The 17,341-nt window shown below is 31.7% G+C and overlaps 1 protein-coding gene across 1 annotated transcript; it reads right to left on the bottom strand.

Moving 5' to 3' along the window:
• Positions 1 to 2,058: 2,058 nt before the first annotated feature.
• LOC134230239 (phosphatidylinositide phosphatase SAC2-like) lies at positions 2,059 to 17,341 on the bottom strand. The gene is made up of 10 exons (XM_062712009.1): positions 17,209 to 17,341; positions 16,946 to 16,999; positions 16,150 to 16,230; positions 15,586 to 15,722; positions 14,910 to 15,038; positions 14,079 to 14,123; positions 11,763 to 11,960; positions 8,704 to 8,896; positions 8,158 to 8,225; positions 2,059 to 2,205 (listed from the first exon to the last, which is right to left on the bottom strand). Exons 1-10 carry the CDS (start codon positions 17,303 to 17,305, stop codon positions 2,059 to 2,061), a joined length of 1,149 nt encoding a protein of 382 aa, XP_062567993.1. The 5' UTR covers positions 17,306 to 17,341.

The following is a 17,341-nucleotide window of genomic DNA, read 5'->3' as shown; positions in this document are numbered from 1 at the left end:
ATTTTACCCCCCTTTATCAAACCTTATTTACATCATTAATTAATTCTGTTGTTTAATTCAGACTAGTAATGAATTAAGGATATGAAATACTTATTAGATGGAGGCCCATGGGTCACATGGTCACCTGAGCATATTATGCTCAATTTGATAAAACATGTAATATGTAAATTATTGAATTATATTGACTTTTTCCTTGGTAAAGCCCAATATGAAGAAGTGTGCATTTAGAGGCAAACACCTTAGTGCGGGTATTACTGTCTCATGACAGCATCTAGTTTCTAGTTTATTTTCTTGGGTTACAGAAATGACAAAGATTACTAAATTAGATATTACATACATTTTAAATCTTAATTTACATGTAATAACATCCTAACTTAGAATGAAGAAGCTTCGTTTATAACTTAGATTTTTAAGATCCTCTGGATTTTTTCTATAATAATTTTACAGAATGCATTGTATGTAAGTTAATAATTGATTTAAAGAATCGTTATATTTAAAATCAATTTAAATTATCTTATATAATTATAAAGGTTGAATTCTTAATGGTATATGTTTTTTCTATGTTGAGTACCACAAGCATACAATGATATTAATTCATATTAATCTTACTTAAAGAAAAACAAGTTAGAGAATAAACCATTTTTTTTTTTCAATTTCCTTTCTTAATATTACAAATTTTATTATTTATATATATATATATATTTTCATAATAAAGTTTGTATCAATTTTCAATGATTTACTCATTAGATAATTATTATACACAGTGAAATGGCATTTGTGTTAAATCGTTTTGCAAATTTTGTTAATTCTTTAATATTCAATGCCTTTTTTCATTGATAAAGTGCTTAGTTATGACTAGTTATTTATATAGATCTGAAGAAAAACTGTAACACTAGGTTCTTTTAACCTTATATTTTTAAATGTTAGTTTGGGCAATGTTGAAAAGCTGAAAAAACTATAAAATTACATAAGAATTATTCCAATATTCCGCAGACCTTTTATGAAATAGACCTTTGATCTACGATTTATTACCTCTTAATCATCTTTCTTTGCACAGCAGTGCCTATTTCCTTGTCAATGTTTACAAGTAGTCATAGGGACTGACATTAATGTATCTATTTTATTTTTTTCAACATAATTTTAATGAATATGAAATGCAGATACAATGTAAACCTTTATCAAAGGTAAAAACGAATTTTCACAAGACAGGCCCACCTACAATAATTTTGAAACCCACCATGACTGAGTCACTAAAAGTTAATGTTTTTAAAATCTTAATGGTACAAAGGAGAACAACTGGATGTATCCAAATTTCTGCTTTGTATCTAGGTTTTAAGGTCAAAATTTCATATCATCAAAAGCATCTTTTAAATGGCCTGACTTATATTTTAAGAGGCTTTTGTTATAAATAATTCCTTTATTTTGATGATTTGTATTGGTCATCCTGTTGAACAATTGTTTAAGCTATCAATCTTCTATTCTGGTAAGACTTGACATTTGCTATATTGTAACTGGCAAAAAAAATTGAAAGACCACACCAGACCAGAATATACAAGTCCCCTCAATCTCCAGTCAGGTGCTCTCTGTAAGTTGAGCTACTGCAAAATCGCTAATTTTCATGGGAGGGGGGGGGAGTAATTTTCGTTGTTTTCGAGGTATGGAGAGACCCACAAATTTAAAACCACCATGACGTGTACAATTTAATATGCATTATTACTCTACAATTTTCCGGCCATGAAATCAAATCCTGGGACCCACATATCAATATTTTTTCTCCCAAGAAATTTGCCCCCACAAAAATATAAGATTTTACAGTATCTGGCCACCGGCAATCAAATGCCACTGACTGCCATTTTCCTCCTTAAAGGTCTTTGCGCTAAAAGACACCAACCCAGACTCATCTCTGGCAGGTCTTTCACCTGTCACTTCCAGAGTATGACATAACATCAAATGTAACCGGAGGAGAGGAGAAAATGAGACATCGCTTGTCAGGTGCTCTACAAACTAAGCTACAAATGGATCTCAGGCAACTGGTGATTGAACCAGGTTGACTGCCGATTAAGGTTTTAAGTTTTGATGAATTGACCCCTTACCTTTTGTGAGCCGTGGAGGGGGTCTGTACTTGTACCCTGATTGACTCCAAAACACGGGGATGGATCCACGAATTTGGAGGAAGGATACAACATGGTGGGAAAACCTTATAATCTGTTAAAAAAAAATATTTGAAAAATTGTATTTATCATCCTACATATAAGCATTAATTTATTTCACTTATTAATATAAAAGAAATCTGTAAAAGATCATTGCTGCTTTTATTGCAAAATAAATGGAAAAAAAATGTATATAAGTACGTATTTCAACTTTATTCAATATCAAGACAAAAAGAGCAATTGGTCAAATTGAACATAAGATATCTTATTAATAGATTATTGTTATATGAAGATACTAAATTTTCCCTGCAGAAAAAAAAATCAGATTTCAATACATTTGTTTTCAAGTCCATTATGGAATGAAATATGGTAATTAGGCCAGTTTTGATACTAAAAAAGGCTAAAAAACAAATTACCCCTAAAATTAGATTTTTTTCATAATAATTTTAACAAAAATGGGTTAGATTTTTTTTATTCTCTGACGTCAAGTTGTGTTATTTCAAGAGAATTACACCTATACATCATTTAATTGGGACAGTTATTTTTCTCATTTCAGAATTTCTAACGATTTTTAGCAATGAATTTTATTTCTGGTTTATTGTTTACAGAATAATGTACATTTACTTGGGCTTGAAATAAACATTATCAATGTATTATTTTGTGGAAATTTTATGAATGTTGTTAATTTTTTTAAAGCAATAATATATGAGGGTTGATCCAAAAGTAATGTCACAGTGTCCATATCTTTTATATTTGGCGTCATATTATCAAATATTATATACCAAAAGATGCACAAATATAAATTTAATTAAACTTTTAATTTTTCATTCAATAATGTTTAACTGAATTTATTTTATAGATGTTTAAAACATATAAGATAGGGGGTGTCGCCGCATCAAAACCGAACGTCACAAATTAAAGTGTACTTTTTAAGTATAGAAAAAACAAACACTTAAAAAGCATCTTTTAAAAGCGCCTAAATTGAAAATACTACAAAAGACAAAAATTTACATCATTTTCTAGTCTTAAATTGAAAATTATATGACATCACTGCTATTTTTTATGAAAAACATCATTGATTTATTCTGGTGCATTGAAAAAAGGAAATGTTAAAATGGACAAAACAGCCAAAACAAACTGTAATGCATTTTTGCTTTAAAATGGAGAAATCGCCAGTAGAGACATTTACGTTGATTCGCCAGACTTTCGGAGGAAAAGATGTAAATAAGAGACCTGTTAAGAAGGTTCAGCGATTTTCGGTGGGTTATGGGTCATTAAATGCACAGCTGAGGACAAGAAAATCGAAAGAATTGGGAGGGCGGAAGGAAATGTTCAATGGTGCGTGACGTTGTCAAAACGACAGACAGATAGAGTGATATGTGAAATTTTAAGTTGGCCTTTTACTACTGTTAAATGAATTTTGACAGAATTAATTATGAAATGAGTGAGTGTACGATGGGTACTAATAGTAAGAAAGTAAAATTTGTGAACGTGTTCGTGGATATCAAATCTCAAATATTTTTTAATGAAACGAAGGGAAGCGTTTAAATGTATGACGGCACGTATCCGTCATATTACGTTATTTAGCTGCGGCGACTACCATAATCGTACATTGTATATAATCCGATATTTTGAAAAGTATAAATCATGTTCAATTGAAATTTTGAGGTCTGATTTGAAATAAAAGTAGCTTTCATCATTTATAATTTTGTTGTTTTACGTCGACGGATAGCGATTTTATTGAAGTTGTGACATTACTTTTGGATCAACCCTCATATTAGTAAAAGACTAAAAATTAATGAAAACTAGCATTCAATCAATATTTTTCTTGAAAGAAGTTGAAAAAAATCTTAACACCTAAATTAAAATTTCTAAGAAACAGCTTGTGTGAAACAGTGAAACAAATACATATTGATTAATTATATTTAGCCTTTATTGATTAATTATGTGTAGCCTTTCCGTTCCGTCTTAGTTCACACCTACTTTAGTTTTAAGGATAAGCAAGAACTCTTTGTGTCATATTACATACATCACTGCAATCTAAATCCTTCATAAATCTACTACATTGCCTATGGCTTTACCAATCCTTGCAAATACAGAAATGAAAAACAATCCACAGTTATCTAACAGTTATTTTATCCTGTTTTTTTTAAAAATAATTTGACAACAAAATACTCAAGTTACAACAACAACAACAACAAATGCAAAATGAATATTTCTGGTTTTTTTCAGGTGACAAATTTGTTTATAGTGCAAGTTAATCTGCTGTAACAGCATCAACAGGTGTTTTTTAGTATCACAGGATAACAACAGCAATCCTTATTTTTATTTTTTTGGTGCTGCAATCTATGTAAAATATGTTGATTAACCGTCCATTCATGAAATTTTATTCTGGCCATTTGACGATGAAGAGTCCTTTTGCGATAATTAGTACTTGCGAAAATTAAGGAATCTACAATAGTGGGCAGATTGTCATTCTGATTAGTGGGCAGAGCGTCATTCTAGTTAATGGGCAGATTGTCATTCTGAATTTCTGATTAGTGGGGCAAATTGTCATTCTGGTTAGTGGGCAGAGTTCATTCTGGTTCATGAGCAGTTTTTCATTCTGATTCTGATTTGTGTACAGTTTCATTCTGATTAGTGGACAGACTGTCATTCTGAATATTCAGTTTATCATTCTGATTAGAGGGCAGATTGCCGTTCTGATTTATGTATACAGTTTTATTCTGATCATTGGGCATTCAAACTCTTTAGCGAAGTGTTTTTATTTCTGTTTAAGGGCATGAGTGTCATTTCTCCTTGTAGCAAGATGTGTACATCACTACTTTCACTTGCATTTAAAAGTAAATTTTGACATTTTAATATCTGACAACAGTGAACCTATGCAAAAAATTTGTAACACATTCTTTTTTTTTATTCATCTGTAACTTAACAAAACAAAAGTTATTAAAAGACAACTAGGCACATCTGATCTACCTCTCTCTTCTACAATTAACATATAAAGAAATCTTATTAGCTTATTTGTTGCTTAAAATTTGAAGAAACTACTGTAACAATCAACTCAGAGGTCTATATTTTCAATTATTGTTGTCAGCTTTTAAATTCTAGCCTTGTTGCTCATATACACGTAATGTATGTATATAAATTTGCATATTTCTTTGTAAAACCTTTACCTTTAAATTCATATTCATTTAAACTTTGATCCACAAGTCTAGGGTTAACCATAAATTGGGATTGAAAGTTTTACACAAAAATATGAAGCTTGTGCAAAACCAAAACAAGAGGCCCATGGGCCTTATAGGTCACCTGAGCATCATGCAACAACTTGACAACGATCGACTCTGGTTCATGTTTTAAACTAGATGTCATGGCATTCACAATTTTGAAAGACGCACCATTGCTAATCATAACTAAACACATGTTTAGTTTGGTTACTTAATACCCATAGACAGAGTAGGGGAACAAAAAAATGCATTTCGACTAATCAGTAATAACCAGCAATAATCAGTATAGTGCCTCTACCACACATGAACCCCTGACCCTTGGTCCACACATTTCACAATTTTGGAAAAGGCACCCTTGCTTATCAAAAATATTTGATTGATACAAAGGAAAAGATTTCAATCAGTTAATTCATTTTCAGTATATAAGTAGAGCCTCCCCCCCTCTATGGTACCCCTGATCCAGGGGCGTTGAAATTCATAATTCAGGAAGAATGGCCCTTGCTCATCAAAGCTATAAAGGTAGTTCATCTGCTTAATACCCAGGAGCAGAGAAGAAGATTTTCAAACAATTTCTGCATTTTCTCTATATAACCAATAGAGCCCTGCCCTAACAAAAGAACCCCTGACCCTGGGGTCATAAAATTCAGAAAGGTTTTCTTCCACATCAAAACTACATGTATGTACTTAGTTAGTTTATTTAATACCCAGGAACAGAGAAAAAGATTTTTAAAGAAATAATGTATTTTCACTATATAATCAATAGAGCCCCGCCCTAACACAAGAACCCCTGACCCTTGGGCCATAAAAATTCACAATTTTGGAAGAAGCATTCTTGCTCATCATAACTATATACGTAGTTAGTTTGTTGAATACCAAGCAGCAGAGAAGAAAATTTTCAAACAAATTCTGCATTTTCACTATATAATCAATAGAGCCCCACCCTAACACCAGAACCCCTGACCCTGGGGCCATAAAATTCACAATTTTGGAAAAGGCGTTCTTCCTCATCATAAATATGTACTTGGTTAGTTTATTTAATATACAGGAGCAGAGAAGAAGATTTTTAAAGAAATAATGCATTTTCACTATATAATCAATAGAGCCCCACCCTAGCACTAGAACCCCTGACCCTGGGGCATAAAATTCATAATTTTGCAAAAGGCATTCTTCCTCATCATAACTATGTATTTAGTTAGTTTATGTAATATCCAGGAGCAGAGAAGAAGATTTTTAAAGAAATAATGCATTTTCACTATATAATCAATAGAGCCCCGCCCTAGCACTAGAACCCCTGACCCTGGGGCCATGAATTTCACAATTTTGGTAGAGGACTCAATGGTCATTACATTCATGCTAACAGTTTGACTGCTTGATGTCCAGGAGTAAAGAAGAAGATTTTTAAAGATTGCACTAACTTTAATGGTTTTGGCCCCACCCCTCAGGCCCCAAGGGGGCAGGGACCATGAAATTCATAATTTTTTCCCCCTTTACCCATAGATGCTTTATGTAAAATTTGGTGGAAATTGGTTGAGTGGTTGCAGAGAAGAAACTGAAAATGTTCAAATGTTAACACACGACGAACGACGCATGACGACATACGAAAACAGATAGCAATAGGTCACCTGAGTTTACTCAGGTGACCTAAAAAGCTATCCTAAGCCTTAACATACTGTAGATTAAAATCATTGAAACCATAAACTTAAAATTATTAGCTGCAAAAAGTTTTTCCATTTAGCTACATATTTATTTGTTGAGAAGTTGTGACCCAAGTCAGCTTTAGGAAAAACTGCAAAGGCAGATCCAGTGCCTGCATGCCGGGCGTGAACCCCCCCCCCCCCCCTTTGTATTTTTTTTTCATTTTGTTTCTGTTAAGTCCAGTTACTGTAGATTAGCAAATAATCATGATGGTTTTAATTTCACTATGTTCGCGATTCATCATTTTTCTGTGAAATTTAAACCATCATTAATTGTTACCATTTGTTTTTTTAAACGTTTTAATGCTTATATAATGCTCAATAAATATCTTGCAGTGTGAAATTAAAACCATCGCGATCAGTACTTTTTGAGAAATTTTAACACAGTGGAATTAAAACGACTTACAGTAAGTACAGAAATTGATAAAATGATAACATATAAGTCCTTTACTTTTTTCACTTGTGTTATAGTACAGATGTGTACGGTTCGAGATACATGTGTATTCTGAAATATTAATTTGTGACCATGTGTATTCTAACACAAGGTCACAACTCCTTTCCTAAATTCAAGGGGAAACACCTCTTATTTGTGGTAATTTAAAGCCCCCAGACCCCAACCAGGGCTTTATCCACAACCCACGAATGGGCTTAAATGCAGCCCCAAACCACTCTGTCTCCCCCTCCCCCTCTGTTATGAATTTCCTTGATCTGCCACTGAACTGGCCTCTTGTTTTGACTCGATCCTTGTTCTAGTCCTTGGTATAGACCTTTTTCAGTATGTTCATTATAATAATCAATATGACTGATAAAAATTAATTCAGTAAAATTAGAGTGAGGAAATAGCATCAAACATAAAAGCACATAAAGGCATAATTTTCTCTACTTCTTTACAGAAAGGATATGAATTTCAGAAAGCAACTCATTGAAGATGCATTATTTTTAAATGAAAGATTTAAGAAATATATTTTAAAAAGAATGTTCCAACCTGCAGAGTGTGCTGATAGTAAATGCTTTAAGGGTTTGGATTTAAAAGTTATAGAACAGTAAAATGATCTTGTCAAATATTAGATTCATAAATTGGATAAAAACCTGTTCTGTTTCCACATAATTAGCACATGCTCCTGTTTCATCCAACCCCCTCATCTTCGTTCTTGTACCTACAATAAATTCACATTATCTAATAACTCTACACCAGATTACTTTGCTTCTTCAAAGTGCACACAAGTGCATATTCATCACGCTTTACAAAGTGGCATAAGTATTTTTGAAATATTTTGAATTTTTCAGAAATTTATCCAAAATCTGATTCAAGTGTCTTTTGACTCTCATCATACTTTCTGATCTAGCCTACTTATAGATTAATTTCATAAAATAAAGGTACTGATTGCCTTTAGAATTTCATGATTTTCATATTTTTTAAAACGTTTTTTTAAGGAAAATAATCAGGACTAAATATATCATTTATAAATGGATTTTTTTAATTAATTTATTTACTTGTTGATTTTTTTTTTCATTATTTGGTTTCTTTTTCATTGTTTTTGCTTTTTTTGTTGTTGTTCTGTTTTGTTTGTTCATTGTAAAATTTCATTAATTTTTTGAAATATAACAAGAAATTCTTCCAAATAAAATACTGACCGGCCCTATGTATGCTCCTCCTGGAGATAATTCCGAGTTGATATTCCAGCGGGTCCAGATGTTTGGAGTTTCCGTAATCTGGACTGAGATCTAGAGAGGAAGTGGAGGACGGGGTAAAATCCAGGACACAGTTCTCCATCTGTACGTAGCCCTGGATTACTGGGACGATCCAGTGGGTGTACAGCTTCTCTACCTGTCAGACAGGAAATATTGCATAAGTAGGATTTTAATGTGGATTCAATTTTAGGGTGGGTGTTGAGATAAATAAAATTTGATATTACTTTAACTCAATGCTATTTCTTTGGTAAAACTAACTTTCTTAACATTGTACATTATGTAAAATCACTTAAAAATATGTTCAATTTTTTAAGATAAATTGCTGAATTTATATGCCTCACTAAATAGTATTCCACTAATACAATATAATATAAATATTGCATGTAGTTGAGTGTAACATTGAAAATTTTCACCGCAAGAAGACCATTGTTAACTAAGGCGCAGCCGAGGTTGACATTGGTTTTCGAGGGGTGAAAATTTTCAATGTTACACTCAACTACATGCAGTATTTATTATATTATACTGCATGCATGAATGTTTTATACAAATACATATAACAGTGAAAGGTGCCCGCATAAGTTCTGCGCAGTCGCTATTTTTTGGAATATCACCCGTCGTCAAGCACTGTTGACTGTTGCTACACTGGAGGGCGTGGCTTCATTATTCAGTGGGTAATAGTGTTTTTTAACAAATGTTTCTCGACCAATCAGATTCAACCATACATGCCAACTTTCCCGATTTAGGCGGGATTCTCCCGATTTTGCCCTTTCATCCCGCCTTCCCGATCGGGAAAGAAAAAGTTGCCTTATTTCCCGATTTGAAAAAAGATCACCAAAATTTTCGATTTTAAAAGTTTCCCTACCACTGAATTTTGACAGTCGGGATAACAATGTCAGACTTGTTTATTCAATGCACACAGATAAGTTTCATTGTTTATTTAACCAGGTGTAAATTAGGCCTATAGCCACAGGAAATCATTTCACGCTTGAACGCACGGAGTTGTCCAGGTACGAGTAGCTTATAGCTTGGGGCAATTAGGGGATTATCTTGTCAGTTTTAAGGGGTATGCAAGATGAAAGACATAGATTAACCTGATAACAGTTAGTCATTTTATTAAAAACATAAATTAAAGACAATAAAATACTAATCAAACCATAAAATCGGAATCCAAAGAGATCGTTTTTTGAAAACGAAAGTAGAAAACTACAAAGCATAGCTGCTGATTTTATCTACCTATAATGAAAAATATTGTAAAGTTTGCCCGTTAAAATATTCTGAAAAAAATTAAGATGAAACAATCAAGTGTATGTCAATTAGAATTTCTTTTCCCTCCCTTCTCCAGTCCAGTCCAATACGAAAATTCGTAATTTTACGAAAAAACGTAAGATTACGAGAAAGCGTAATATTACAAGTTATCGTAATATAAAAATTATATAACGATTTTTCGTAATGTAGTTAAATTACGAATATGCGTAATATAGCAGATGTAAGAGACTATATTATGAGTTTTCGTAATCCAAGACAAATTCAAGCATTGCAAGAAATCGAGTGGCGGGTAGCAAAGTATGGCGTATAATACGAGATGTCACGGGCGATAACTTGTACGACGCTTACTGAGATTTGAAATTCTGTTTATTTTAATAAGAATTGCACGAACAGTTGAATTATGAAACGAGGGTGTGATTTTTAGGGTAGACTTCGGAAGAAAAGTAGGGAGTTCGGGTGATATAGACCAATGCTACATGCTTGAGCGAATATTGAAATTTACTGGAAAATTGGTCATATCCGTGGGAAAATTCCTATAAAAGAATAATAAAAGAAATTGTCCACTCACCCATCGCTGGCGATACTTTCTTCTTGAATTTCCATGCTTTCTGATAGGCGTAACTGACCAGTCTGACCGCATGCTATCATTAGCCATGGAATCTGATATATTACTGACGTCATACTTTGCTACCCACCACTCAATTCTTGCAATGCTTGAATTTGTCTTGGATTACGAAAACTCGTAATATAGTTTCTTACAATCTACTATATTACGCGTATTCGTAATTTAACTACATTACGAAAAATCTTAATATAAGTTTTATATTACGAAAACTTGTAATATTACGAATTTTCGTATTGGACTGGACTGTTCTCCCTAAAGTAATATGTTAGGTATGTGCATGCATGACTTAACAAATTATTCTTTTTTGGATAGGTGGTATAAATTTCTGTAAATTTAATATCTTATTAGAATTTTTAATTAATTGAAATTTAATAAAAAAAAATCTCAAATTTTTTCCAGAAACAGGATTTTACAGTATCAAAACCTTGTATATTTTTTTTTTTTGCCTTTGAAAAAAATGATTTAAAAGTACATTTTTCAATTTTTTACTAAATTATGTGTCATGGTAGAAAAAAATGTTGTTTACATATGTAACAAAATACCCCTTCTTTAGTGAGAGAGGCACCTATTTTAGCAAAAATATCTAAATCTTGGAAAGAAAAACATTATTTTTTGTGTTAAATTAATCCTTAAAAGTTGTATTGATCATAAATAATATCAATATTATAAATGTAAAAAAAAGATAATTTCATAATCATTCAATTTCATGACAAAATGTCGCGAATTTAAAGCTTTGAAAATTGTCGTCACGCGCTAAATCCCCCATGGGAATTTTCAAAAGTTGGCATGTATGTTCAACTAATTTACATGAAAGTATAATATAAGTTTATAGGTACTGCAACTGATGGCAGATATATAAGGCCATTTAAAATTTAATTTCAAATATTTTTTTATATCTGTAATAATAATGGGGAAAACAACTGGACTGTCCTCTTTTATTAATTATTGTTGATAGCTGCTTAATACATTAGTCTTAGACTGTTGGCCTGGCCTTCATCCTAATATTTTTCTTTATATCACAAAATTGATAATATGATTCATTTCTCTAAATTTCCCTTTTAAGGATATGATTTCATAGAAAACATCGATATTTAAAATATCAATGACACACCTCTGGATCCCCCTCAACATTAATCAGATCACTGAGCATGTGCCTGTTCCAGAAAAACCTTGGATCCACCTGCTGCCAGAGAGGGAGGTGTTTGTTTGACTGGTACTCCTTTCCGTGTTGTCGCTGCAAACTGGTGGTCAGATCAAAGGTTTCACTGTAGTAGAAGGAGTCTGAATCTGTAAACATCTTCAACAGTTCCTATTAAAAAACAGACAGAAATTAATTTATTAAGAGAGAGAAATTAATTTAAGTGTTTTTCAATATACAATAAATATTCTGTCAAAGTTCTTCACAGACTTAATACAAGTATATCTTATGTATATTACCATATTTACAATGATACTTGAAAAAATTGTAAGTTTATTTTAATTTCACAATATTCTGTGTAATATCTTGAAGTTATTCTACACTCAAAATGCCTGAGCTTAAACTACAGCACAATGAAGAAACTAGTGCTAATTGTAACGGGAACCGTTACAGATGTTCCCCAAACGCTCCCAACTCCTTTTTTGTGCCATATTCCCTGTAAGCTTCAATAAATAAGACAAACTCTGTGCATTTTTGACTTTAACAACGTTTTCTCAGAAGGATACCAATTATATTCAAATTTTAGCATTGCAGTCGTGGGCATGTTAATGCATGTGCGTTATGATCATATCATCTTGTCTACACTATCTACATATTTAAATATACAATATATTAAAGCATTCGGTCCAAAAGTATGAAAAATCACTCTTTCTAGTGTATTTTTATTTCACTCGTTCCAAATGCAAGCACGTGCGTCCACGTGCATGATGACCATACCTTCTTGTAGCAGTGTCTTCTATCTATCTGTGTTCTAAATCTCATCCTGTTTGGTTGAAAAACAAGGGAGTTTTAGCCATTTCAAGTTTGAGCCAATCAGATTGCAGCGCACGTGCATGCACGTGATTTCATGATTTTTTTTCTATATCATATTGTAGGATATCCTAATGCAGGACTATATTTTAAATTTCAAAGCATTTCGTCAAAAAACAAAGGAGATATAGCCATTTCAAGTTTCAGCCAATCAGATTGCAGCACGCGGGCATGCGCATGCTTTCATGAAAATTCTTATATATCATGCTCTAGATCTTCATAATGTAGGTCTATGTTCCAAATTTCAAAGGATTATGACAAGAAACAAGAAAGATATTGAGACTTTAGTTTCGGCCAATCAGAGCGAAGCGCACGTGCATGCGCGTGAGATCTTTATTTTTTTACCATGTCATTTTGTCTATGCTTCTAATATATACTTATGATATGAGTTTCAAAGCATTTCATCAATAATTTAAATAGTTACATCTCTATCAATTATATTGGACATTTCTCGTGTTGCACGTGCGAGCTCTTGCAAGCACATGTGCATGCACATGCTTTCATGATAAATCTTATAAAACATGCTGTGTGTCTCCCTAATGTATGACTATGTTCAAAATTTCAAATGATTTTATCAAAAAACAAAAAAGATATTGAGATTTTAGTTTCAGCCAATCAGAGCGAAGCACACGTGCATGCGCGTGCGATCTTGCTATTTTGACCATGTTATCTTGTGCATACTACTAATATATCCTTACATTATAAGTTTCAAAACATTTCGTTACAAAATAGAAAAGTTACGGTTATATCCATTTTATATTGGTCATTTTAAGTTTTGCACGTGCGCGCTCTTGCAAGCACGTGCGGGCAAAATGACCTTGATTCCGCAAATCTACATAACATGCCTACTTACCATAAAAAGGTTTCACCCAGATCGGATGTGTAGTTTACAAGATCACTCGCGGACAAAATTTTCCCAGGAAGAAAAATAATAAGAATAATAATAATAAGAAACAGAGTAAAAACAATATGTTCCCCAACTTCGTTTGGGGAACATAACTAGCAACATGTATTCCAAAGAGTAACTAAAGAAAAAAGTCAACAATCTATGTACATGACAGCCTAGTGCATATCTTTGCCTAATTTTGAGCAATATTCTTTGTCTTACCCATTTTGGCATTACTACCTGGTAGATACAGCAAGGGCAATAAGCCATCAAGTAAAAATGAAAATCTCCCAGCATCTTTATTCCAATAAAATATTTTGTCATAGAAGTTATCACAAAAAGGAAAAATAATGTAGAACCTGCATGTCGTATTTTTCTTTTCAAGATCAGTTTCAAAATTTAACTGACAGAAAAGAAAACAGAGCTGATAGCATATAATTAATATACAGTGTTGTGCATGCAAAATGTTTTCCAAAAGCCAATATAATTCAACTTAATTTCATCTCTACCTCATTGACTAAATCTAAATTTACCTCTGTTATTCTCCTAACAAACTTTTCTTTGTCTTTGATATCTTTCTGAAATAGAAATGATTTAATCTGAAATATATAAAATAAACGACTTGATACTAATCGTTTAAAGACAGATGATACAAACAAAAAATGGATGCCTGGATTGGTATATATTTTTTGGCCTAATTTCATTGCAAATGATGAAAATAATAAATTTCTAGAATATAAGGAAATTGTAAACCTTCTGTGATGTTCAAAAGTCTGCCCTTCTGAAACCATCCTTATTAATCTATACAAATATTTTTCACTTTAAATTCCATTTTTGTGCAAATTTAAATAAAAAATTAAAAATTGTGCGGTGAAAGTTATTCATTTAATTCATTTAAACATGACCTATAAAGTTGTCATTTTCAAATTCTTTGACAAAAGTTTGTTGGTATGTATCATCTGCCCTTAAAACTTAAATATATGAAGATATTGTAGATGTTATAATTGTTTCCCTTGTACTGCTAGCACTAATCGAGTAAAATTTTTTTTTATGTCTACCTAATACTTTTCCTTTACATATTAACAAAATTTTTCTTTTAATCTTGATATATCTTTGAAGTTCTTCAAACATGAACATTTATAACTTCAGACTTGTTTTTTCTTGCTAATTTTTTAAACACTGTCTATGAAACACCATAAACATGTAACTCTATCATGAAACTACTCTTCTAAGGTTTTATTTGTCTATATCTGATAGATCCCAAACTAAAACACACTATCTCTCTCTCTTTTTAGGTTTGACATTGTTTACTCTAGATTTTATAGATTTCCTCTCTCTCTCTTTCTCTCGATCTCTTGACCCACCTTCCTTGGTTTGACATTGTCTATTCCAGATTTTATAGATTTCCAAGCATTCTGTATTTGTTTCTGTTGTGCTGATGGCTGAGATATTGTTTTTGGTTTTCTTATTCCAAAATGATGCACACTGCACAGCTACGCAGAAAAATAGATTACTTAGAAGAACATCAATGTTTTGCATTATGCATGCTACTGTGAATACTAATTCTAAAAAAAAAATGGAATTTTCCTGATATAAAAGACTTATCTGATTTCCGTCTTCATTTTGAATGAATAAGGAATTTAATCATTATGTGGATGTTTCATGAATCTGATACATGTATACTCAGTATATATTTTCACTGAAAATTCTTATTTTTCAAATTTTCATCTTAGCAGTAAATACACTGCAAAATCATTACATTCATGACAGAATCATCATCAGACTGAAATGTAGATTCCCTCCCCATATTTCATCCATGTGAATCCTTTAATTTTTTTTTATCAATAAAAATTATCCATAAGAATTGTAATGATTCCAAAGTACCTGTATATTTTTTTTCTTTTTGCATTACATGTATTCTTAACATGCTGTTACATGCAAAATGATCTGTTCATGCATTCAAAATGCTTTCATATTGCTTCTCCAGTAAAAAAAAAAAATTATACTTTATAGTCTTGTAAATATTATTTATAGACTAACATCTAAATCCAGCTCTTGAGGTTCTGCATCTGACAGTGGGACAATCACAATCTTATTCACTCTATATATCTCCTGATCCTCTAGTACACTCCCAACAGAAGTTCTCTGTTTTATGAGAATTAACCTCCAATCATCCTCTGTAAAAGCCAAAATGATAACATTAGTGTTATAGAAGAAAGATAACTGTCATCATATGAGACATGTTCCTAGTATATTAACATATAAAACATTATATTTCATTACATAAATAACATGAAATTTATTTTTACACCTTTCATTGTAAAACATTGAACTATGTGGATTTTTTTTAAATAAAAAAGTTTTCGCAAATTTTAGAGAGAATCCTTTATTTCTAGCACTAGTTCCAACTGACTAAAAAATGTAGTATCTGGGGCTAATACTACTAGTCAAGCCACATACATGTATCTTGAACAAAAAACATTTTGCTAAAAAAATATTTTTGTATGATAAATTATTCTAGAGTGTTTCCCCTCTCAAAAATAGCCTCATATTTGATGACCACCATCATAAGTTTATTTGATTATTTAGGGTTACCAAGGTTACCTGGATGAATCTTTATCTTCCCAATCAGTCCATAGACAAGTCCTATACAGACCGGATTCCAAGCCAAACAAATATCATCACCTACAATACACATATTGTGTTTATATATAAACCATTTTAAATGAAATTATATCATAAACCTTTAATTCATTTCTAAAAAATTCAATGTGCACTTTTCATTATTTGTAAATTGTTAACATCTAGAAATAACTTACACCTTTAAAGGATATGGAAATATTGCCAAATATTAATGTAAATAAATATAATATTGTCTGCTTCTCTGACAGAGATTACTTAGAAATCTGGTAAATTTCATGCTTTAGAGAAAATTCTCCAATGTCCTTTTTGTTATTATCAATATTGTATATTATTAGACCCTAGATTACATTTGTTTGATATTGTTTCATCTGCTAATAATGAGGGGACAACAGCAAAGCATGTTTTCAATGCCAAAAACATTCCCAGTTATGACCAGAAATAGTTATTTCACAACTGGAAATGTCTAACCCCTTTCTTATAAATAGGTTTAAAAAATCTCTTTGTAATTAAATATTATTCAAATAATATACTTTTACAAAGCAATTTTACTTTGCAATTAAGTTTTTTATGTGCCATGCAATTTATTTCATAAGCATTTGAAGGGAATATTGTGTGTAAAGATTTATAAGGTTAGAGATTATTTAGCATAGAAAAACAGACATTTGTTTATGATAGAATTAAAACATATTGAACTGATATACTGTATAGTACATGTATATCAGCAGAGATATGCTAGTACAGCAATAATGATACCCACTGGTCGTGTTAATTCCAGATTTATATGCACTGTGATTTGACCATCTCTTACAACCTATTTTGACACATTCAACATGTTTAACAAATTAAATAATTACCTTTAGTTAAACATAACAGCAAAATTTTAAAATGACAACTTTGTAATAAATAGTGGAAAATGCTCATTCAAATTTTTATTTTAAAAAATGAAGAATCATTATTATTTCAGTCATTAGATTTACACAGCTACAATTTCGTAAAAAGTGAAGTTATTTTTAACAAAACCTTTTTTGGCTTCAAGAGTGCCAGAATGTCGACTGCACCACAATGAAAAATCTCCATCATGCAAAATATAATGATCGTCCGACTGAAACAACTGCATTCTTCAAAACTTCGTCATTTGAGATTCAAAAGTTAC

This window comes from Saccostrea cucullata, unplaced genomic scaffold (assembly GCF_032062105.1).
Source record: "Saccostrea cucullata isolate Sc308-1 unplaced genomic scaffold, CSIRO_AGI_Scuc_v1 ctg4222, whole genome shotgun sequence".
In the NCBI taxonomy this organism is placed as follows: Eukaryota; Metazoa; Mollusca; class Bivalvia; order Ostreida; family Ostreidae; genus Saccostrea; species Saccostrea cuccullata.
Note: the sequence above shows the minus strand (reverse complement) of the source record. Positions and strands in the feature narration are given on the sequence as shown.